Below are 23,675 nucleotides of genomic sequence, written 5' to 3' on the forward strand. Positions count from 1 at the left end.
ATTTGGCAGACTGTACAGGATTGTCCCGAAAATCCTATAAAACATTGGCGTACATGAGATGAATCATTGGCGTTGGTGAATTTGTGCAGTAGGTCAAAGAGTTTTGAGGAAAAGAGGTAGAATTATAAAGTAACGGGAGAAGTGTGAACGGAAAATAAATTCTGTAGAATATGGTGTCCAATATAAGATTCAGTATGTGTTATTTTGGGAATTGAATTCCTCCGACCATTCATCACTATGTCCCTGTGGATATTTTCTAATAATTTTTCTAAAAGGGATAATTTACTAATTTGGAACCGTCTTCCTGTTCCATCCTGAGAACAGCTGATTTTTGGTGGTGGGTGCTGGGTCCTCAGCAATCTGATATTGCTACCCTTTCATTTGGATAAGTCATCAATATTTTTGGCTTTATAAAGTTGGAGGATAAGCGAAAGAAAGCATTTCATGTTTAACATGCTAGTAGGATACAGCAGGAGGACAGACTATTATATGACTTTGGAAGAAAATATTATGTACCTTAGGAGCATAACTACAGGGGTAGCAGCCATAGCAGCTGCTATGGGGCATACAGTGTCAGAGGGCCCCAGCATCTGAGGTATTGGGTGTGTATATGCTGCATACGTGTGTGATGTTTATATGCTTTATGTCTGTATATGGTATTGTATGTATGTGTATATTTGTTGTAAGTGTGTGTATATGTAATGTGTATATGTTCTGTATTTGTGTGAATATGTGATGTGTAGATGTGAACTGTATATGATGTATGTGACTGTAACTTTTGTGTGAGTATATAAATATAAATACATAGAGAAATATATGTATATTTTAAGGGGGGTCCTATTCAGAACCTTGGGATTTGTTGGTCTAAAATTCCACTGGACTTGAGCTTAGGAGTCCAGTAGACGGTTTTGCTTAATGACCTTTGAGTTATGTAAGTCACTGAGTAGGGCCACCTACTTGACTCCTACAAGATGTTAAATCAATCAAATGTCAAGTTATATAGAGGAAGATTTATGATCAAGTTTCTGAGGTAAAACTGTTCTAGTTGCCCATGAAAACCAATCAGAGCTCAGCTTTCATTTTACAAACAGTTGTGAAAAAATGAAAGCTGAGCTGTGAGTGATTGCCATGGGCAACTAGAACAGTTCTGCTCTAAGAGACTTATGATAAATCTCCCCCATAGAATCCATTTCCATTAAAGCATTTTTATTATAGATATTCTAGTATAGGTTCCCTTCCATAGTGTCTTTAGTTGAGGGCAGACATGCCTAGCAGGGTACCAGAGGACCTTCTGGTGGGACAGAGCTCTAATGCAATAATTGGCTTAAGAAATTCAGCCGTTTTAGGCCTCTTGCCCACAAACGTGTCGATATTATGGTCACTAAAGTCCCGTGGCCCATGTGTCATCAGGTCCTCTCAAACGCTGACGATGAGAGAAAAAACTGCCCGATTCCCAAACATGGGCAGGAATAGGACCGACTCTGAGCTTTGTGGCTCAGGTAGGAAGCTGTGGTAAAGCATGGGCATGTTATATCCACTGAATTAACGGATAGCACACATACAAAAACAAGTTCCTGTATATGTAGCCTTAAAGGGGTTGTTCAGAGGTTAAATCCACGCTTTCTTCCAAATACAGCACCATTCCTGATCACGCTATGTGTTGGTATTGTAACTCAAATATTTAGAAATGAATGGGGCTTAGTCGCAATACCATGCACTACCCATGATAAGGGGAGGCGCTGTTTTAGGAAAACAAAGCAGCCAAGTGTTTCAGCCTCTAGAAAACCCCTTTAAAGGTAACAATTTCTAGAGTTTGATGCCAAACTGCCCCAACAATTATAGAGGACTTATCTCACATCCCTATCCACACTCCAAGGAGAAACTTATTCCAGACCATGTTATAAACTACAAAAGTTACAGCCATTAATGAGCAAATATTTCTATGGCCACAGACATTCATGTGCTGCGTACTGAGAATCGTTCCCAAGTCATGTCCTACATAATACATGACCAGATCCAGGAAGTGGTGCTGAATTATTCATTACTAACTAAAGAGACAAGCCGGCAGAGGAAATAATATCTATGTAGTGATTAAGGTTGGTCAGTCGCCTGGAGACTATGGCAACACTTCATGTCACCACCTTATAGCAATGAGCGGATGTGACTAAATTCTAGAGTTCCTCTTCCTTTTATCGGCTTGTGTGACTGCCCTGCATGCGTTTTTAGGTTTTCTATTATGTTTTTCAACCCCTTTAGTGGTTGAAAAACGACTGCTAGCGCTGCTTTATGTGACGCTGTGCCGATGTGGGTCCTTTATATTGCATGCACTGATGTGAACCTGTCCTCTCTTCTCCTGTTTTCTCACCCCATGCTGTCTCACTAGCAAATGGAATCTCTTGCAGTAAGTCTCTTTTCTTTACTATGTTCTTTTCCGGATGATGATGTTTTCACAAAATGTTCCAGGTTTATACTAACATAAGTGGAAGGATACGTGACCATTCTGAGTTGGCTTAATCCTCTACCACAGTGGAGCCCCTAGATGCCTCCCTTTACTAATAAAAAGGCCCTAGCTGCCTCCCTTTACTAATAAAAAGCCCCTAGATGCCTCCCTTTACTAATAAAAAGGCCCTAGCAGCCTCCCTTTACAAATAAAAAGACCCTAGCGGTCTCCCTTTACAAATTAAAAGACCCTAGCTGTCTCCCTTTACAAATTAAGGGCCCGTAGCGGCCTCTCTTTACTGGTTAAAAGGCCCTAGAGCCCCCCCTTTACTAATTAAAAGGCCCTAGAGCCCCCCCTTTACTAATTAAAAGGCCCTAGAGCCCCCCCTTTACTAATTAAAAGGCCCTAGAGGCCCCCCTTTACTAATTAAAAGGCCCTAGAGGCCCCCCTTTACTAATTAAAAGGCCCTAGAGGCCCCCCTTTACTAATTAAAAGGCCCTAGAGGCCCCCCTTTACTAATTAAAAGGCCCTAGAGGCCCCCCTTTACTAATTAAAAGGCCCTAGAGTCCCCCCTTTACTAATTAAAAGGCCCTAGAGGCCCCCCTTTACTAATTAAAAGGCCTTAGAGACCCCCTTTACTAATTAAAAGGCCCTAGAGGCCCCCCTTTACTAATTAAAAGGCCCTAGAGTCCCCCCTTTACTAATTAAAAGGCCCTAGAGGCCCCCCTTTACTAATTAAAAGGCCTTAGAGACCCCCTTTACTAATTAAAAGGACCTAGAGCCCCCCTTTACTAATTAAAAGGCCCTAAAGGCCTCCCTTAACAAATAAAAAGCCCCAGCCTACCTTTACTAATAAAAAAAAGACCCTAGCTGCCTTCCCTATACAAATAATAACCCTATATACTTACCCTTGATGTCTTCTTCCGCGTACCTTCACTCCTAATGGCGATCCGCTCACCTTCTGTAGCTCCTGCACCGCGCGCCTCTGGTCAAGTGACTTACGCGACCTGACGTCAGGTCGCGTCAGTCACGTGACATGGGCCGCGCGGTACAGGAGCTACAGAAGATGGGCGGATCGCCGACGCGGGGCTTGGAGGTAAGTATGGGGCAGAAATACGGGGGCGCGGCGGCAGCTCGACACCGGGGCAGCTTAGTTCGGGGAACTTTCCCCCGCGGCACACTCAACCTTGTGTCGCAGCACACTAGTGTGCCGCGGCACACAGGTTGAAAATCACTGCTCTACCACATAAAATCCTACATTTTGCACGCACCACAAAATCTCATGGGTTCCCCTGGTGGTTGTGGGGTTTAGCCATCTCAGAAGTTCTTTGGCGCAGGTGAGACATGCAAAACTGTGCTTCATTCACACGAGGTGCTTGAGGGGATTTAAGAACCTCCATGTTTGAAAACTTCAGTAGACCAACTCATTGGGGAACATTTACTTACCCGTCCCATCGCTATCCCCGCCGTGCATTGTCCGACGAGGATTCGGGTCTTTTGGCGCCGATGTGACATCGTGTGCGGCAAAAACCCGTGGCAAGTCAGGGCAAAACGGAAAATCGCAAAAACCGATGAGAATGCGGCGTTTGGACCCTTAGTAAATGTGCCCCATTGTGTGAAGGGGACGACCCTTTCAAATGAATGAGCCTCTTGGGTTTCATACCGCAGGGGCATCTAATAGTAATAATCTAAATTTATATAAAGCCTTCAAATTCTGTAGCGCTTTACAGATTCTGGGAAACATGTACAAATATAATAAGACATTACAGAATAATAACAGTCATATGAAACAATAGGAATGAGGTCCCTGGTCACAAGAGCTTACAGTCTATGGGGCTGTCTGGAATAAAAATAATGTAATAAATTAAGATAGTAATAATCTAAATTTATATAAAGCCTTCAAATTCTGTAGCGCTTTACAGATTCTGGGAAACATGTACAAATATAATAAGACATTACAGAATAATAACAGTCATATGAAACAATAGGAATGAGGTCCCTGGTCACAAGAGCTTACAGTTTATGGGGCTGTCTGGAATAAAAATAATGTAATAAATTAAGATGCTGCTTGCACCAGCCGTCAGCCACCATCTTATATACAAAAATCTTTGAATATAAATGTGTTTTCACAGTTCTGCTACTACACACAATGACAGTGCATCTCCAGGGCCAATACTTTACACTATGGGGCACATTTACTTACCCGGTCCATTCACGTTCCAGCGGCGGCTTCTCTAACGAGCGTTCGGGTCTTCCGGCGATTCATGAAGGTCCTGCGCCCGATGTCCACCAGGTGGCGCTGTTGTACGGAAGTCCGCCGAGGTGCCCCGGAGTTCATCGTCTTCATCGTGGTGCATGTGAGTATGGCCCGTGCGACCAATTTATTTTTTTAAATGCGGCGGTTTTTCCGAATCCGTCGGGTTACCGTTCGCCACGCCCACGATTTCCGTCGCGTGCATGCCAGCGCCGATGCGCCACAAACCGATCGCGTGCGCCAAAATCCCGGGGCAATTCAGGGAAAATCGGAAATATTCGGGTAACACGGGTAACACGTCGGAAAGCCGCGAATCGGGCCCTTTAGTAAATGACCCCCTATATGTGGACAGAACTGCTGGTAGACTCCCTTCAACACCCTAACATTATGTTCATACTAACTTTTTTGTTAAGCTTAAGAAAACACATACAAAATGAATGTGTATTTAGCACAGTTTCTTGACTCTTTAGGGCACATTTACTTACCCTGTCCCCAGAGTTCACCGAAAGTGCATTGTCCGACTCCAATACACAGTGCCGCGATTCACTAAGATTGTGCGCCCGATATCCTGCATGTGTCGCTTCCCCACTCAGGTCCGACAGAGTCCACCATCTTTTTAGTGGTGCTTCTGAGTGCTTGGGTTTGCGGCACAGTTTGAAAGTAAAATCCCGCGCTCAGTCCAAATCAGTTGGATTGTCCGACGGCACGCCAAAATCCCAGCAAATACACTTATGAAATAGCTGTGCAAGCCGCGTAATCCCCAAAAAAGGTGCACAGTCTGACAAAAGTGAGCAGCACAACCCTTAGTTAATGAGCCCCTTTATTTTAAATTCGGCTCATTTTGGAGAACCTTTTTTGCATTAATGTAAATGGGAATTTCAGGTGCTCTCCCATTGACATAAGTGAGATTTTTGGGTGTAGATTTTAATACCGAAAAAGTGTTCGCCAAAGGCGGTGTTCTGCAACCAGTGGCTCGGAAGACAAGGTAAAAAAAATGTATCTATGGAAGCTACGAATAGGTAAAGTTGTGTAAGTTGCAGTAGGGTCTACAGTAAAAGTACCAAGGTCCCGTCCATCCAGAGATCTGTGCTTCATCTCTGTAGCAGAGAAACTTCTGTTTATTAATGGCTCAGGGTTTTCTGCAATGTGTGATGGAAGGCAGCCAACAAATCCTCAGGAATCTGCCTCCTCCCGCGTTCCTGATCCCACTATCTTATCTGTGTGTCTGGTATGTAGACTATGGCATGACATAATATCCTCTCAGCACAGCTGGCCGGGAGCACTGCTCTCCAAATCTGAGTGAAGGGTTGTCTTCTACAACCTGATCTGTCACCAATCCATACCCAGACATCCAACTAAATCTGAGAGAGGTGAATTTTGAAATTGCTGGGCTATAATGCAAAATCTGTAGCAGGCCTGTATAAGTTTAACTTATAGACCCTGGATGAAAACTCTGCACCCCCTTAAAGGTAACCTGTCACCAGATTTTATCCCACTATACTGGCAGATCCCTTAGGTAGAGAATGAAATGTCCTTTCTAAATTTCCCAATTTCATCCTTCACTTGAGGGAACTAGTAGTTTAATGGGATAAAATCTGATGACAGGTTCTCTATAAGTTACACCGCTGGTGTGTGATGCTTACTCTTCTAGAATAATGTATAGGATGATGGTGGACAGCCACACTTTATCCTAAAGCCCTGGTTTAATACTCACTTGTTAGGATTTCGGACTATCTGATCAGATCAGACAAAAAAACATGTGCACTTTGTACATACATATGATATCGCCACCAGAACACCTACATGGGCCTAAAATCCTTGGCTTCAAGTGACCCAGAGATTCCAGCTCTGAGGAAAGATGTTGCTGGTTTTACTAGGAATAGCCCAGAATGCTTCATGCCATGTCTAAAGGAATGCAGAAACCAGGTGAATGATGTTTCTAACATGGTTATTTCTCTATTTTTTTGCAGCAATTGGAACTCTGTCAGAGATTGTATAAGCTTCACTTCCAGCTGCTATTGCTTTTTCAGTCTTATTGTAAACTAATTGGACAAGTCCATGAAGTCAGCTCCATGCCAGAGGTATGTCCGTGTATTCACAGAATACATAAGATTTCTTATACAGGATTAAAGGACATCTACCACCAGGATGAAGGAATGTAAACCAAGCACACTGACATACTGGTGTGTGACCCCTCCCACAGGTTCTGCTTTTTTTTAAGCTTTCTATGCCCTTGTTTTTAAGAAAAAAAGGCTTTAAAATTGTGCAAATGAGCCTCAGGGGCTCCAGGCTCCATTAATGCCTATGGAGCCTGGAGCCCCTCAGACTCATTTGCATAATTATTAAAAGCCTTTTTAGTAAAAACCAGAGCGTAAGAAGCTAAAAAAAGAGCAGATACTGCCAGAAGGGACACCAGCATGTAAATGTGCTTGGTTTGCAATCCTTCATCCTGGTGGTAAATTTCCATTAAAGGAAACCTACCATTTCAAATGGTCGGTGTAAGCTGTAAACACCGAGCACCAGCTCAGGGTGAGCTGGTGCCGGTGCTTAGTTTCGTTAGTGTTAAAACCGCGGTATCGCGGTTTTAACACTTTTTAAACTTTATAGCAGAAGCTGCTTCGGCGCTGCGTGCGCACAATCGTGCGCGCGCCTACATAGGAAATGCCGCAGGCGTTGCGCGCGCACGGTCACACGCAGCACCGAAGCAGCTTCTGCTATAAAGTTTAAAAAGTGTTAAAACCGCGATACAGCAGTTTTAACACTAACGAAACTAAGCACTGGCACCAGCTCACCCTGAGCTGGTGCTCAGTGTTTACAGCTTACACCGACCATTTGAAATGGTAGGTTTCCTTTAAGGCCTCATTCAGACAAATGTGTGCTCACCAGGCCGTAGTCCGCACGAAGGTAGGCGCTGGAGAGGAGGATATTTCCATAGTAAATTGCACCACACGGTCGTTGTTAAGTCGAAGAGTTCTATCTTTTTTGCTTGTATGGCACTGAACGGTGAGCAGACATCATGCTCATCGTACCGAGCCCGGGCACCAGAGCTGTCTATGGGGACTTATATCCAGCCGTAAATTTGCAGCCAGATATATGTCCCTCTGACGGTCTTGTGCATGAGGCTTAAGAGGCTCAAAGAAATCATAAGGGGTATAGCAGTTTTTAAGAATCAATTATTTCCTGTCCTTAAGATTGGTGAATCCTAGCCTGGTTGCAGCTCTGTCCCCTTTGTACACTGTATGGTTTTGTGTTTGGTATTGGACTGGCCAACCAGAGAATCCTCCGCTGGGCTCAGGCTATAACCCAATAATGGATCGCAAAAATACAGGCTGATTTGGAGGCTACTATGGTCCATTTTCAGGTGGGACCAAGGAGCCAGGATGTACTTTTAATAGTTAACTACAGAAACAACAATGTCTTTTTACTGTGAATATGTGAGGTTGGTTGGTGGTCCCATTTCTGCAATGGCCATGCTTTTTCCAGCATGGCATTGGGTCGGTGAGGTTATCAATGGGGAAAAGAAATAATTTAGTGAAGAGATCTTATTAATGTTGGTATTTCTTCCTTACCATTGCAGTTACTTAACATGTCAAGAGAACTGAATGAGCTGAAGAAGAACCTAAAGGAGGCAAGTTTATACATTGCAGCAGAGTCTCTTACTATGGAAGCTATACCATATGAGCCAACCTTCAGCTCCACAGAGTTCGCCATACAGTCCATGCTGGAGTGCTTAAAGAACAACGAGCTAGGGAAGGCAATACGTCAGATACGCAACTGCAGGTGAGTCTGAGTGCTACCATCCCAGTCATTACTGGAGATCTCTGGAAATTCTGTCGGTGGTGATAATCTTGCCATGACTTTTTGGAATTACCTGGATGTGATTATTGATTAGTAATTGTATGTGATCTGATTAGGTTGTGATTGCTTACTAGTGTATTATTACATTTATAGACTATAAGCATAACAATTTAGGTCTTACACAGTATACTGCAGGTCAACCTATGACATTGTAAGGTCATCATGAGGAAGGGACCAGTTTAATACCACCTGGAAGATTGAAAAATTGAGAATTTACATGACTTGGCTAAGTTGAAATAGTTATGTCTAGACCACTGAGACAGAACATTTTATAAATGGGAGGTTTACCAAAGGCTAGTATCCACTAGAGTGGTAGTCCATGGGAGGACAACTGGTTGACCACCAACACATTCATGGCCAAGTGGTAATTCGCCCACAATTTCATTGTCACCAAAAAATCGCTAACGCGCAGAGACTAGGCTAGCCCTTTTGATCTGGTCCCACGAAAGGAAACGATTGCAGCAAACTAATAAAAACATAAATGTTTGACACATTTGGAGGTCTTGTGTTTGTCCACCTTTTCATGGACTCTGCAACAGTAGACAGAAGGTTTTGATGACCTGGCTGATTTGTGTATCATTTATGGATAATACATGTTACCAAGCCATTATATCAATTATACCTTTTTATTTTTCAGGAAACTATGGCCCAATGACATATTTGGGAGCAATGCTGACGATGAAGTGCAAACACTACTGAACATTTACTTCCGTCACCAGACATTAGGACAGAGCGGCACGTACGCCCTTGTAGGCTCCAATCAAAACTTAACAGACATCTGCACCAAACTCATGGACCTCAACATGGAGATTCGAGACATGATTCGCCGTGCTCAGAACTACCGCGTTGTCTCAACTTACCTCCCTGACTCCAACATTTCTGGCACTAGTCTCTGACAAGAAGCCAGCGCCTATCTTCTCTCCTCAAGTGGAGGTGCTGCCCTGCTGGACTGAGATCCCTCAGTATCTACTCAATATTGGGAAGACTCCGTCACACTGTTACCATTCCTGCTAACCTTAGGCCCGTCTATGAAGCAAAGCCAACAGATGGAGGCATCTGCAGCAATAGTGTACAAGTATAGAAGTGTGTAGAGAATATAAGCCAGCCCCGATTGATGTTTGCCCCTCGGCCAACCACTCGGAATAGCTGTTCTGATTTATCTCACTACTAAAGAAATGACTTCCATTGTGTACCAAAGCCTATTATACCGAATCATACTTCCTTTCTATAAACCTTAACCTTAGGATGGCAAAAGTGCAATGTTTCACAGAATAATATATATAAATATAGTCTATTTTTTGTTGCTCTTAATCTACTTTTCAGATACTTTTTGATTTGTCAATGAACATTCAACAGGCGGAATGAGGCTGGCCGTGGAAGAATACTGGATATTAAGACTGGTCGATAGCTGAGAGCCTGTAGATATGGAGGCGGATTGTAAGCAGACTACAATTATGTTGTACACTGTAATTTGTAGAGTTACTGTATTTCACGCTGCTATGACAGACATTTCCTAGACTTGCTAGGCTGCTGCGATTAACTGTACTTGATCATAGTCGAGAACTGTTCCGGATCACCGCCCCCGATATGATTTAGATCCCCCGCTGCCTTTTCTTAAAGAGATTTTGCTTTTCAACCTATTTATACAATGAAAAAGAAGGCTGATATGACTTGACTACCATATTGAAAGTGGAAGTTTGAAGAACGACGACATCTTTTTCATCCGTCACGCATGCATTTATTCTCTTCTGTTTTTATTTAATGTATATTTGGACGATATGTTTGTATTATCGCAATGAGTTTTACCTTTTTTTTAAAGTTGGAAGAGCTTTTTTTTGATTTATGATATGCATATTATATTAATATATATATATTGGTATATATGTATGAGATTTTCCTCTGTGGAACTTCTGCTGTCGAGTGTGAATTGAATCGCATGAAATTCTTTTGCACATCTGAATCATTTCCATTCACGCCTAATCTATGTAACTTATTCACTCTGTACATAATACTGACAGTTTTGTGAAGTAATTAAGATTATTTTTGTTGAGTACCATTCACTGAAATATATGATAAAGTTGTTCAGTCACTAAACGGATACTGAAGTTATTTACTGTGGTAACTTTTTGGTAATATATCGATCTACAGAGGCATAACTTGAGGTGGTGCGGCACGTGTGACTGGACCTGGGCCCAGTGGAATTTGTAAGGCATCTTTTTCCTATATGAAAAAAACCCCAGTACATTATTTTTGGGAAGCTGGGTGAATATTCCGCGTTAGGTCCCAACAACTTTAAAGGAAAACTTCAGACAAAGCTGATTCATTGAATTATACAGTAATTGGTTTCCATGTGCAACTAAAACAGTTTTACCTCAGACACTTCTGATAAATCTCAGGATGACTCTGAGAACTGCTCCTCCTTCATTCCTAATTCAATTAATTAGCTTTGACTGTAATGTTCCTGTAACTTGGGGCTGAGCACTCTCCAAACAGAGCACATGTCTACTGTATAATACAACAGACACCCGCCATTACCTGCTGCAGTCGCTGCTGGAATATACTGTAATCAAATCTGATCACATGCAACTAGGATTTTGCTTACCTGGGGACAATTCTACTCCAGAACCTGACTGGAATAGAATTCAGCTATAACTTTTGCAAGAATCGAGATTGTGGTGGCATTTATAGTAAATTTGCAAGTTTTGGCTTAAGGCTGCATTCACACGACCATATGAGGGGCATATGTAGGGCCCCAATAGGCCGGCAATAGGCGCACAAAGCAATACCGCTCTGTACATGTCCTGTCTTTCCCCATGTTACGGCGCAATGCAATCGCTATGGGGAGGGATCACCACTCTTCTCCATCGCGGCGAACGTACGCTACAACCCGGCGGGCATACATTCATGTAAATTCAGCCTAAGGCTACATTCGCAAGACGTGTGCCAACCGTACCGTAGCACGCCGGGCACACGGCGGCGTGGGGGAGAGGAGGAGGGGGTTAAAGCTGCTCACCCCTGCCCTTCTTCATAGCGTTGTATGGCGCAAGGCGCCGTATTCCGAAGAAAGATAGGACATATCCTATCTTCCTCCCGGCTACGGTACCGCGCCGCACCGTACTGCGCCCATTACCGTCTACTGACATGACCATACGGTCGTGTGAATATAGCCTAAGGGTAAGGTAGGAGGAGGAAAAAAATTGTTCCTGCACCAGTAACCGAAACTTTGGAACATTGAAAAGCCTTTAGAAGAATATTACATACGTCTATTTTCAGATTTTGGATCTGTATTTATTAAAATGTCCCCCTTTTTCAACGTTTTGCACTCGTTACGATTTTGGGCGATTCCAGTGCTGTCACCGAAATTGAAAAAGACCCAGGTGAAGTCAATGCAATCCCAATATGCAATAAAAAAATGGGGGTTCCCATTTAAGATTTTTAAATTGCCCTGATCCACCCCTAGAGAGTGGGGGTCCAAGATTGAATTGGATTTCTGAAACATATGTGATGCATGCATATTTAGCTTTTCGATCCGATGTGTATTTTGCAAGATATTCAACCTTTTTGCTAAACCCTGTGTGTGTGCGCACATATATGTGTATATACACAATTTTACAGGGTTGGCTGTATTTTTATGGGCATGTGGTATATAAGTAAAGTGCTTTAAATGTATTAGGGGGGAACTGTATATGTATAAGGGAAATGCTGTATATATTGGGGTGCTGTATTATACAGCACCCTAATACATCCCCCCAAATACATATATAGCACACCTTTATTTACTTTGTTGATGTATTAGGGGGAACTGTACATATATTAGGTAGATTCTGCATATATTGTGGTGCATATACATATATATATACTGTCCTTTCCCAAATACATCTATAACACCCCTTTATTGACTGTGCAAATATACGTCATTAAATTTACATATTAAATCCCTCAATTAAGTGATAGTGCCCCCAAATCAATTTATATATATTCCCCAGTGCAGCTCCTCATCCAAACAGTGCCATCATGCCATAATATGAAGCTGTCTAAAATAATAATAATAACAATAATTGCTTTTCACAATTTGTGATCCCACGCTTTTCTCTTCTGCCAGAATCTCCTCTCTGGACTTGTGTGATGACATAATCACGTGATCGCGCTGTCTGTGTCATTGAGACTGCAGAACAGCTCTTTTGCACTTCTCTATGAATCAATGGTAGCTGCGACATAAAGGTGCAGAAACCAGTGATTCTGTATTTGCCACTAACTTTTGGCAAGTCCGTACTGGGAGTAGCAATTCCCAAGACTTTCAGACATATGTGTCTTCCAATGTTAAAGGGAACCTGTCACCAGGGACCTCATTTTTCACTAAAGACAGATTGTAAAAGCCTGTGACACCTGCAGTGCACATCTGCCTTTGCCTTTTCTAAGCATTTGCATTACAATATAATTGTGTGTTATAACTTACTCTTGCTCCATGACAAAATCCTGGGGTAGTCACAGGGGCTGGACTTTGGTTTGCATGCATTTCAAAAAAACATGTGACATGTCTGAGCTGCAGGCCGTCTCCATGTTTGTGCTCCTGTACAGCTTGTCCCTCCCCCACTGATTTCAGGCTGACCAGCCTGTGACCTCTGAGAAGAAGCAGGAGGTGGAGCTAGACAGGAGCACAAAGATGGGGGCCGAGTTCCGAGGAGTGGGTAACAAAGACAAACCACATGTTTTTTTGAAATGCATCCAAACCAAAGCCCAGCCCCTGTGACTACACCAGGATTTTGTCAGGGAGCAAGGTAAGTTATAACACAATTATATTGTAATGCAAATGCATAGAAAAGGCAGATTTGCACTGCAGCTGTAATAAGCTTCTGCAACCTGTCTTTAGTGAAAATGAGGTCCCTGGTGACAGGTTTCCCTTTAAGCCAACGCTGTGAAAAGGTCATTCGGCAATAAAATATATAATACGCTCTTCCTGTTGAACTCTATCCCATATAATGCTTTCCTTCTTGGTGCATAGCAAACTTACGTTTACAGACCTGTGGCTGCCTCAAACTAATGCCCCTTTTGCCCATGAGAAAACAAAGTAAGAGAAACTTTGCTTCAGCTGATGGCACAAGATCTCCCTAGTGATTCCAGTTTGTAAACCCCAAAAATGTACAGAAAGTGTTTCTCACACCAAATCCACTTGTGGGCTTTAGGGTGTAATTTCTCCAGTGCCATGTGAATCCGTATATAAGCGTGATGTTTTTCATTTGTATTTGCACATTGGTCCAGGTATCCATACCGTACCAGTATAAAATATGGGGAGCTGCCAAATGGATGTTCTTTCTGGATACAGGATGTATTGTACAGCAGCATACAGTGTACCACATGAAACCTGTATTTTATGTTCCCATAGACTTCAACGGGTCATATGGATGCAAATACATGAGAAAATAAGATATGCTCTTTTTTTTGTGGCTCACACTGAGCAATACAGCCATTTGATGAGTTTTTTTCCCCATTGAAATGAATGGTAACATATGCTGCCCGTATATATGGCAGAATTATCTGCTGTCACAGGATACAACTGCCAAGAGGACTCCAATGCTCCCATTGTGAAATGTTGAGTAGAAGACCAAAATACCTCTGCATTACCTGATATTTCTGGGAAGACTTAGGGCTCCATTTTATAAGAATGTCCTATATTTTGCTGGAGTTTGAACGGAACACACACGAAACACACCTATTGTAGCCATGATCCAGCCACAATTTGTAGCCAGTCATGTAAATGGATCAAAGTCAGGAGTCAAGTTGATCAGCACACAGCCTAGGTCACACGATTATATGGACAAGTTGGAAAGTTGCCCAAAATCTTTAGTAAATCTGGTGCAAGGCATTTCAGGCACACGAGACCTGAGAATTCTGGTGCAGAACAGACTGATCTCCCCACAGTATGTCAATTCAGTGATGAAGTTCAGTCTGAGAACTCCCATTAGCACAGAACATTTTTACCTGTCCTAATAGGGACACTATGCAACTACCTTTTCCATGGCTGTAGAAGTGTTCAGTTTAAGGGGGTTGTCTGGTGGTTGAAAAATCAGCTCCATGTCTGATCATTGGTAGCGCATAGTATAACAGACGTAGCCTTTTTAGTGCTATACACCTGAGCTGCAGTACCTTTCAAAAACTGCACCACACCTGACCATGGTTTGTAAAGGCAGCAGCTATGTTTTCCACCTCTGGAGAACCCTTTAAAGAGCCTCTATAGGGGGCAGATGTATAACATATTGCCCATCCCTTTAATCTATGTGGTCTCCACCATAGCCTTGCATTTTTCCACCCCTTCGAGAATACATTCCCATTGATGACATCTCTGCACACTCCAATTTGTACATGTATTTTTTAAATCAACTTTATTTACAATGTATACAAAATCATACCACTCTACAAGACAGATACAAATGCCATCAGTCCATTTTCCAATGCCGCGTCAAAAGCCAAGATTCAGAGCCGATCAACAAAGTGCAACATGCATAGAGCAAAGTGCGGGTCATACAGGCCAAGCCGTGCCCACATCAGACAATGTACTTGAAGCTGTAAGTGTTGTCGCAGGAAAGCTTCTTGTTTTTACAGCGACCGCACAATTCCTGGCGGTGCGGCCTCTTCAGATCTATGTGCCTTTTCTTTTGTGGACAGGAGCAGCGGGTCTTTGAGCAAGTCTGTATAAAAAGAATGGAAACATATGATCACTATTCAGAGCAACTAAAATCCCTACATTGTCCTTCCCAGTGCACCATCACTGGTCAATTACAGTGCTTACTAATAGCCTTCGGCTGAAATACTAAATGCAACCACAACACACAAGACAGTTTTTGCTTTACACAACCCCCCCTACAGAATTTTAATGTTAAACTCAAGGTTACACCCTATCCACAGGATCATTCATGAAAATCTACCATTTGATTTCATGCATTATGAACCAAACCAAATCCCTTGAGAATGCTGTAGCTACACTGATGCAGAAACTCTTCTTGTTTAATCTCTGAACTGAGTGGTGTAGCTGAAAAAAAAAACTATTATAAAAATGATAACGGGGCTGCTCCGATGAGCCTCTTGCCTCTATCATGCATCCAGCCTTGTCCCAACCAGCATAAGCCAAGAATATGTAATCAATCTCTGCACCATACCCCAGCTGCTGTGAATGAATCATCCAGCTCAGGTTGATTGGCTGCCTGAACTATCCAGACAGGACCAGTCTGCACCCAGCTTTCCCAAGGACTTGAATTTTATAATTGTTTGAGCAAAACCACTTGGTTCAGAGATATGATATGTTTCTGCATCTGTGTAGCTATAGCATTCCTAAGGTAGATTTGATTCACAATGCATAGAAACATTGTTAGATCTCCTTCCAAACAATATACCAGATGCTCATACCTGGCACTGGATCGCTTCCACTCTGTAGGGATTGAATCCTTTTTGGCACTTGCGGCAAAGTTGTTTAAAATAGACCTGCAAGAAAATGGGGAATTTACTGCAGTCATAAGTTTTATTTGCCATCAGTTTGCCCAAATTTCTGGTTACCGGTAGTTAGATAATTAGATGTCTGTGGATCAAGAGTGTTAATTCAGGTTAATTGTTTTCTAGGAATTCTGTATAGAAGCAAACAGGGGACTAGGGAAGGGGCTGCCATAATGCATAGTGTACTCTCCCAGCCCGCTCTAGTACCTAGTCTTTAGCACATATCTCCAGAAGTGCCAAGGGGGTTCCAAGACACTTTAGCCAGTGGCCTTTATCACTTTTTTAAACATATTTGGACAGATTACAAGACCATGTATTGAGGTATATTACATGATATATCATTGTACAGTATCCCAAGTACAAAACAAAATCTAACAAGTACTAAACGATACATAAAAAAATAAGTCTTGAGATATCCATCTTCTGCATCTGTTTGAAACATAGTAAAGTCCTTAATGATCCAAGCCAAGGTTATGTTGTGTATTGATAATCATACATTAATGTATAGGTTACCCAAGTGGGGAGGAAGCAACAGGGCAGAGAGTGTTACAGCATATTTTATCATATTTCTCTGGGCAGGATCCATGTTTGTACAGCACCTTTTCATAAGGGAAGACAGTTCATCACTTTATATTAGAGGCCATTGTCTGCCCAAAGCTGCACCAGAAACAGGTGCTAAAGACCAGAACATGGCACGTACACCAGGGGGCACATCATTCCTTGTATGCCAGTTCTCTGGCATACAAATCATGCTAGCCATTCTTGGGGCAATGCTCTCATTACTAGTCTTCCACAGATAGTAGGAGTGACTGGGCAGGGAAGTTCCTGCTGGGCACATTTGCATACAGCTTTAGGACCTCATTGCTTCGGTTTACAGGCATGTAGAGGGACAAAGGGATAGAGGCAATGCTCTCTAATGGCAGTTTATGAAAATATATTTAGTTTAGGGGGGTTATTTTGCATGACGGGTTCTCTTTAAGGACTTAGCACAGTGTGCTGTATTAATCTTTGTAGCCCACATGTTTGTGCAACTTTTAGGCTTGGAATTGTCCCATTCTTGTACCTAATAAGTCACAAAACAGGACAGGCTAGACCCAGAATTTTTTGGTAAACTACCATTTGGGACTAAAAAGCCTCACACCACAAAAAGTCCCATAAGTGATACTAAACAGGCAGCTCACCACATGTATCACAAAGCGGAAAAAAAAACAAACTTATCATTGCAATGTATCTTAAGTAGGCCAACTTCAGGAAACCTGAAAAAGCGGCAGCCAAAAAACTATTATACATGTGGCCCAGTAAAACCCATGACCTCTGACCCCTGTGATGTGTAGCGGCTCCTCACCTTGCTGCTTCCAGAAATACACCACACATAAGCACTCTCCCATCGGGTTTTGCATTCCTTGCAGTGGAAGTAGCCGTACTTCTGCTCCAGGAACTGAAAGGACATGTAGTCATTACATACAATGCGAGGCACTACACAATACACAGCACCTATTGCATTATAGAGGGTCAACAAGCAGTGTTATGTTAAAACTAAACAAGTCCAACCAAGGAAGGGATGGGATTTATGGGAAACAATTCTACATAACCGTCAATGTTATTTCAGTGTAAAAAGGCATCTAGACCTTCTTGAAGCTCTCTGCTGTCCCTGCTGTGACCAGCGCCTGAGGCAGGCTATTCCACAGATTGACAGTTCTCATAGTAAAAAAAAAAGCCCTGTCGCCTCCGGTGATTAAACCTGGTTTTCTCCAAACGGAGGCAGTGCCCCCTCGTCTTTTGATTTGATAAAACTTACCACAATATTTTTGTATGGACCATTCATACATTTATAAAAATTAATCATGTCCCCTTTGTAGTTGTCCCTTTTCCAGACTAAATAAATCTAGTTTTAAATCTTTCCTCATAACTGAGACCCTCCATACCCCTTATGTTTGTGGCTCCATGTTGATCCCTCTCCAGCGTCTCCTTTTTATGGACCAGTGCCCAGAACTGAACGGCATATTCCAGGCGAGGCCAAACCAATGCCTTGTACGCCATCCTGAGAGTCCATACATGACAAGATTTTGCTGGCTTTAGAGGCAACTGATATAGCAGGTTACTGAATACATACAAGTTAGAATGCAAATACTTTATTACTCAGCACAGGCAAAAAGATAACAGGGGAAAGGGGGGGGGGGGTGTTATCATGAGTTTGAGGTAAAACTGTTCTATTTGCCCATGAAAACCAGAATTCAGCATTGCATTCTATGGAAACAAGCAAATGCTAACCCAAAGTCTTGCATTAAAACAATGCAAGACACCAAGTTCCCATCTCAGCGATGGTGAACCTTAGTGTCCAAACTACAACCAAAACCCACAGTTTTTGTTAAAGCAAGTGGTATTTGCTCCCTGTTCCATCATTTCGCCATCCCGAGGACACAAATACAGTAGAAAAAAGAAATTTGGATCATTGTAGTTCCTTTGCAGGCTACCCTGAGCAGGAAGAATGGCAGGGCCTGGAGTAGGAGCGCCAATGTTGATTCAGGACAGTCCACATCGCCTTGGCACATCATGGGCTGCCTGTGACTGTAGGAAGAGCCATTGAGTCCTCTATGGAGACTTATGCTCTGGTTGATGCCTGGGTGCCCAGAGCTTTAAGTGCCAGCTCTGGCACCTGTGCCATAGGTTCACCATCACAGCCCTAGCGCTTCGTGTGATTGCACCCTTGAGTTTATCTGAGATGTGGACTGGGGAGGATGGAATATAAAATAAAGCTGTACCTACGGTGTCCTGAAATGGGGCCCCTAGCATTTAGAACAGTGGTTCTCAACCTGTGGGTCGGGACCCCGGCGGGGGTCGAACGACCAAAACCGGGGGTCACCTAAAGCCATCGGAACCGCAATTTTACTGTGTTTTTACTGCGAGTTGCATGGTTTGGGGTCACCACAGCATGAGGAGCTGTATTGCGGGGTCACAGCATTAGAAAGGTTGAGAACCACTGATTTAGAACAAGTCACCATGCATTGGATGGAGCTAGCCGCACAGATGCATAGTCCGCCATTGACTAGTATGGGGTACAGTCACTGTGAAGCAGCATCACCCCAGCTTATAGTGGGGGTCCTATTCCTGCCTGCATTATCAATGGACATCATCATGAGCAGTTCAGCCCACAGTCCTAAGGGGAACGATGGTGCATGAGTCACAGAAGACAAGCACACCTGACCCAAGCATGCATGTACATGCAGAGTGTTAGAAGGAATAGTGGTCACACAAGTACCAAAAGATACAGAAGAGTTAAAGGCAATGCTACATGTTACAATACAAACTATAGTAGGTTACATTATCGCTACAATCAGATCGCACTACCTGGAATGCAGAGATCGTCTCGTCTGTACTTGGCTCTTTATCCGGGGCCGGCTCCACATCCTCCCGGGTCTCTTCTAGCACCGGCTCGGCCGATTTCTCCTGCTCCTGGTGTGATGGCTCCTCCAGGCTGTGATCCGTCTCCTTGTACTGGGGGATGGCCGGGCTCTTCCTGGGGACACGACCCCCCTGTGGCAGGGAGAACACCCTGCGATCCACCACCGGTGAGTACACAGCCACCGGCCGAGTGAATCGCACGGGGTCGGGCAGTGATTTGGTCGCATTACCGGGAGGGGGTGGGGTAGGTCTGCGCAGGGTGCGGGGCCCCAGGGAGCACTGGACCCCGGCATCCACCCTAGGATTAACCTGCACCCCGACCTCCTTAGTATTGGCCTTCCTCAGGCGTGGGGTGAGGTTAGGGTTCACCTGGGACAGGATGGCTTTCAGCTGCGCCCGCTGGAAGTTGTCCAAGTAGTCGGGGGTGTCGGAGGACTTGGCGCTCTTCCAGGGAGGCTGCTTGTGCCTGGCGGGGGGCTGCTGGGCCGGGCCAGAGGGAGCCTGCCCGAAAGTGCCGCCGCCATAGCTGTGATAGGCGTTATACGGGGAGTACATGAAGCCCGCCATCACTCGTGTATCTGCTGTCTGCTGCCCGGGCCACAGCTATATCCTACCGGCCTCATCAGCTCCAGCTGGGGGCAGTCACAGACTAATTACCCCAGCTGCAAACACAAATACTGCCACATGGGGCGCTATGGAGCAGTGGTCCATAGTCATCACCACACATCTATGTTAGGCCGCTTTCACACGACCGTATGTGGCAGCCGTATGCTAGCCATACGTACAGCTGCCATAGAAGTGCATGGTGCACGGCACGATACGGTGAACACACACACCTATGCTCACTGCATCGTACCGTCACCACAAAATGCTCTATCTTTGGAGTACGACCTTGGAGCACTGCTTCCTATGAAGAGCGGAGGAGTGAGGAGCCCTCTCCAGCCAAATGTATGCAGCTTAATAAGGGCGCGTTCACACGTTCAGTATTTCAGATGCAGTTTTTAAATCCAAAAGCAGGTGTGGATAATAATGGGTGAAGACTTATCATTGAGAAGATTATTCCTCCTTATCTCCAACGCATAAAAAAACGCATTGTGTGAAAGCGACTTTTAAAAGGCATCAAAAATTACATGCTAAGGTTACATAGCGTTTCCACTGCATCTGCTAAAACGCAATGTAACCTTAGCATGTAATCAAGGCTGGAGCCAGTGAAATGCGTCAGAAATGCAACGCACAACGTGGCACTAGTGAAACGACTGCCCTCTCAGGACGCGTTTTGGTTGCATTTTCATTGCGTTTGAAACGCATATACAACAGCTGATGTGAGGTAATTTGCCTAATTACATTACCGTTTACGCTTCTAAACGCAATGTTAACGTATGTGTTAACAAAACGCTTTGTTAACGCGTGCGTTAACATCGCGTTTACCATGCGTTTTGTAAACGGAAATGTTAACAGTGATGTAATAAGGCAAATCACCTCTCCTCAGCTGTTGTATATGCGTTTCAAACGCAATGAAAACGCAGGTCAAAACGCAACGTGTGAACGCGCCCTCAAGGGAAGTATGGAGGTGCAGACTAAGGGGGCAGCTAGTTGGGTAACATGTAAAAGGTGGGGTGAGGGCAAGAGTTGCAGGGAGTCTAGTCCTGATCTGGTGCACCCCAATAACTTTCCAAGCTGACGTATGAGGGGGATATCAGCTTGTGATGCAAAACACCAGCGACTCATTCCCAATCGCAGGCATTTCCATAGAAACGCCGATGCGATCAGGCCGCGACCCACATTTGCAAATGCAGACCAACCCACTAGCGTTGCGTTCATAACGCGACGTTAGCGCACAGGGGGCGGGCCTCGGCCCAATCGCATATGCGTTTCCAGGGAACCGCATTTGCAATCGGGCCGAGGCCCACCTGTGGGCTAGCGTTGCACAGGAAATAAGCCCTCACACAGCTCTGTACACGGACACATGAAAAAGTTCTAGAATTATGAAGGTGGGGAGTGAAAAATGGAAACGCAAAAAAAAAAAAGGGGAAAAAGGTGAGGGCGGCTGGAAGGGGTTAATGCAAATATATGGTTTGTTGGGGTTTAGTATAACTCTTTATACTGTCTTTTCGGTTTTATTTGCACGTGTCAAAACTGTAACAAAAATGTACAGAAACGTCTGGCAGGGAAAGGGTTAATCAATTCCACCGCATTTGGATTTTTTTTCCCAGCACATTGGAAGGGATAGGACCTGGTAACGGTAAGGGACCCTGGGTAAATACTGTACTGTTATTATGGAGCCTCCTAATATCCCTCTATAACTCCTCCTCCTGTTTTCGCAGCCTCATACGTCACACTATTTATTTACACTGACACCAGCATTCCGCAGCTGCATTGTGGGAAATGTAGTTTTACAACAACTTCCATCGTGTCTTTAGCCAATGACAACAGCCGGTTCATACTTCCAGGAGGCGGAGCAGTCTAAGAGCTGTACTGTAATTGGCCCGGTGTCATGCGGATGCTGTTGGGGGGCGGGGCGAGCAGATGCCGCGGGAAGTTGAAGCTGTACAGTGTCTGTGGTCGCTGTGCCTGGGCGCCGGCCATGGAATAGACGGAGCAGCGCGCACTGATGTGAACGTCACCATCATGGCTTCCGTCTTCTTGCGGCTCTTCCAGGAGCATTGCAGTCACTCAGGTGCTTATAAGTGTCTGTCTCCACTGTGCATAGAGCAGCGTGCGCCATGCTGTGCCCATGCCGGGGGCTGGTGTGACTGCTCACCACCTGTTGCCCAAAATATTCCTAAACATATTAAAGGGGCATTGCAGCCTCACCCTCTTTACTTCGGTGCATCTGCAATACCACTCTGAGCCAGTAGGCAGGTGTGGCGCTGTTTCTGGAATAAGCCCTTGTAGGTTGCGTTCACAAGTGGTGTTTACATTGCGTTTTGAAACGCAGCACAAAAACTCCTGGGCAAATCTCTCTAAAGCTGCTGTGTTGCATTTCAAAATACAATATAAACGCCATGTTTGAATGCAGCTTTAATGTGAAAACCAAAATAAAAAGTCCACTACCCTTGCTCCGGCTCCTGGTGTCAGTGCTGCAGTGTTGGACCTGTCTAGGGTACTTTTTCCTCTGCTGTTAGTGCAGGAGGTCACCGGACCAACTTCATCCAATCAGTGACCTCCATGGACCTACTGAGCAGCTTGACTGGAAATTGATTTTTTTTCCCCCACCCCCTATTTTTTGTGGTTTTTGTGAGATGCAACAAAGACAAAAATAATACAATCCCCCTACATACATTTTCGCCTCTCTGATAAGTGACCATTTAAAAGGGGTTTTTAAGGAATCTGGAGGAATAAAAGAATGCATTCTTACCCTGCTCCCATTCCCATGTCACTCTGCCTAGACGTTTCAGGGGTCATGGGACTGGCTTCAGCCAATGGGAGGCATCCTTGGACTATGGGAGGGCAGTTCTTTTGTTGTCCCCTTGTCTGTGGAGGCCACTAATTGACTAACCACTAACCAGAAGCTGGTGGAAGGTAAGTATCCTTAGGGCACTGTCCCACGTTGCGTTTGCAGACGCAGACAAAACCGCGCCCACCGGTCCGATCGCATCGGCGTTTCTATGGAAACGCCTGCGATCGGGTACGAGCTGCCGGTGTTTTGTGTTAAATTAATGCAAAACACCGGTGGCTCGTTCCCGTTCGCAGGCGTTTTTGTCTGCGTTTGCAAACGCAACTTGGGACAGCGCCCTTGCTTAGTTTTTCTCACCCCAGCCCCCTAGATTCCTAGATAACTCCTTTGAGCCTCTAAAGTCTTTTGCGGTCACACGGACACACCAGAATATGACACGGTGGGGGGGGGGGGTAATATACATTCTTAAATTAAATGGCTGTGTCATTGAGCCTGGGCCCTTTTCCATTTGTTTCAGTTAATAATGCTGTAGTGTATCCAGGGCGGTGCAGGGAGGGGAGGAGAAGCGACAGTGCAGCGCAGGGAGGAGAGGAGAAGTGGCAGTGCGGTGCAGGGAGGAGAGGAGAAGTGGCAGTGCAGGGAGGAGAGGAGAAGTGGCAGTGCAGGGAGGAGAGGAGAAGTGGCGGTGCAGGGAGGAGAGGAGAAGTGGCGGTGCAGGGAGGGGAGGAGAAGCGGCAGTGCGGTGCAGGGAGGAGAGGAGAAGTGGCAGTGCAGGGAGGGGAGGAGAAGTGGCAGTGCGGTGCAGGGAGGAGAGGAGAAGTGGCAGTGCGGTGCAGGGA

At 44.4% G+C, this 23,675-nt stretch overlaps 3 protein-coding genes across 10 annotated transcripts in view; 2 read left to right on the forward strand and 1 right to left on the reverse strand.

Annotated features, from left to right (window-relative positions):
* The window catches only part of FRY (FRY microtubule binding protein), a 244,568-nt gene extending 233,922 nt beyond the window's left edge, over positions 1-10,646 (forward strand). For 4 of the 6 annotated variants that reach the window (XM_072134385.1, XM_072134380.1, XM_072134382.1 and 1 more), the window contains 4 exons: positions 2,384-2,401; positions 6,665-6,775; positions 8,272-8,474; positions 9,190-10,646. In XM_072134385.1, the coding sequence (XP_071990486.1) occupies positions 2,384-2,401; positions 6,665-6,775; positions 8,272-8,474; positions 9,190-9,448 (591 nt within the window). In that variant the 3' untranslated portion in view covers positions 9,449-10,646. The remainder of the gene's footprint in view (positions 1-2,383; positions 2,402-6,664; positions 6,776-8,271; positions 8,475-9,189) is intronic. The other 2 variants (XM_072134381.1, XM_072134384.1) reach the window with 1 other exon arrangement.
* Positions 10,647-14,915: 4,269 nt separating this feature from the next.
* Positions 14,916-20,029, reverse strand: ZAR1L (zygote arrest 1 like). Its single transcript, XM_072134386.1, has 4 exons — positions 19,386-20,029; positions 17,383-17,475; positions 15,954-16,028; positions 14,916-15,238 (listed from the first exon to the last, which is right to left on the reverse strand). The coding sequence occupies exons 1-4, from the start codon at positions 20,004-20,006 to the stop codon at positions 15,095-15,097; spliced, it is 933 nt and encodes a 310-aa protein (XP_071990487.1). The 5' UTR covers positions 20,007-20,029; the 3' UTR covers positions 14,916-15,094.
* A 1,933-nt stretch (positions 20,030-21,962) lies between these two features.
* The window catches only part of BRCA2 (BRCA2 DNA repair associated), a 36,107-nt gene continuing 34,394 nt past the window's right edge, over positions 21,963-23,675 (forward strand). For all 3 annotated transcript variants that reach the window (XM_072134388.1, XM_072134387.1, XM_072134389.1), the window contains exon 1: positions 21,963-22,116. In XM_072134388.1, coding sequence (XP_071990489.1) covers positions 21,966-22,116 — 151 coding nt within the window. In that variant the 5' untranslated portion in view covers positions 21,963-21,965. The remainder of the gene's footprint in view (positions 22,117-23,675) is intronic.

Source organism: Engystomops pustulosus, chromosome 2 (assembly GCF_040894005.1).
Source record: "Engystomops pustulosus chromosome 2, aEngPut4.maternal, whole genome shotgun sequence".
NCBI lineage: Eukaryota > Metazoa > Chordata > Amphibia > Anura > Leptodactylidae > Engystomops > Engystomops pustulosus.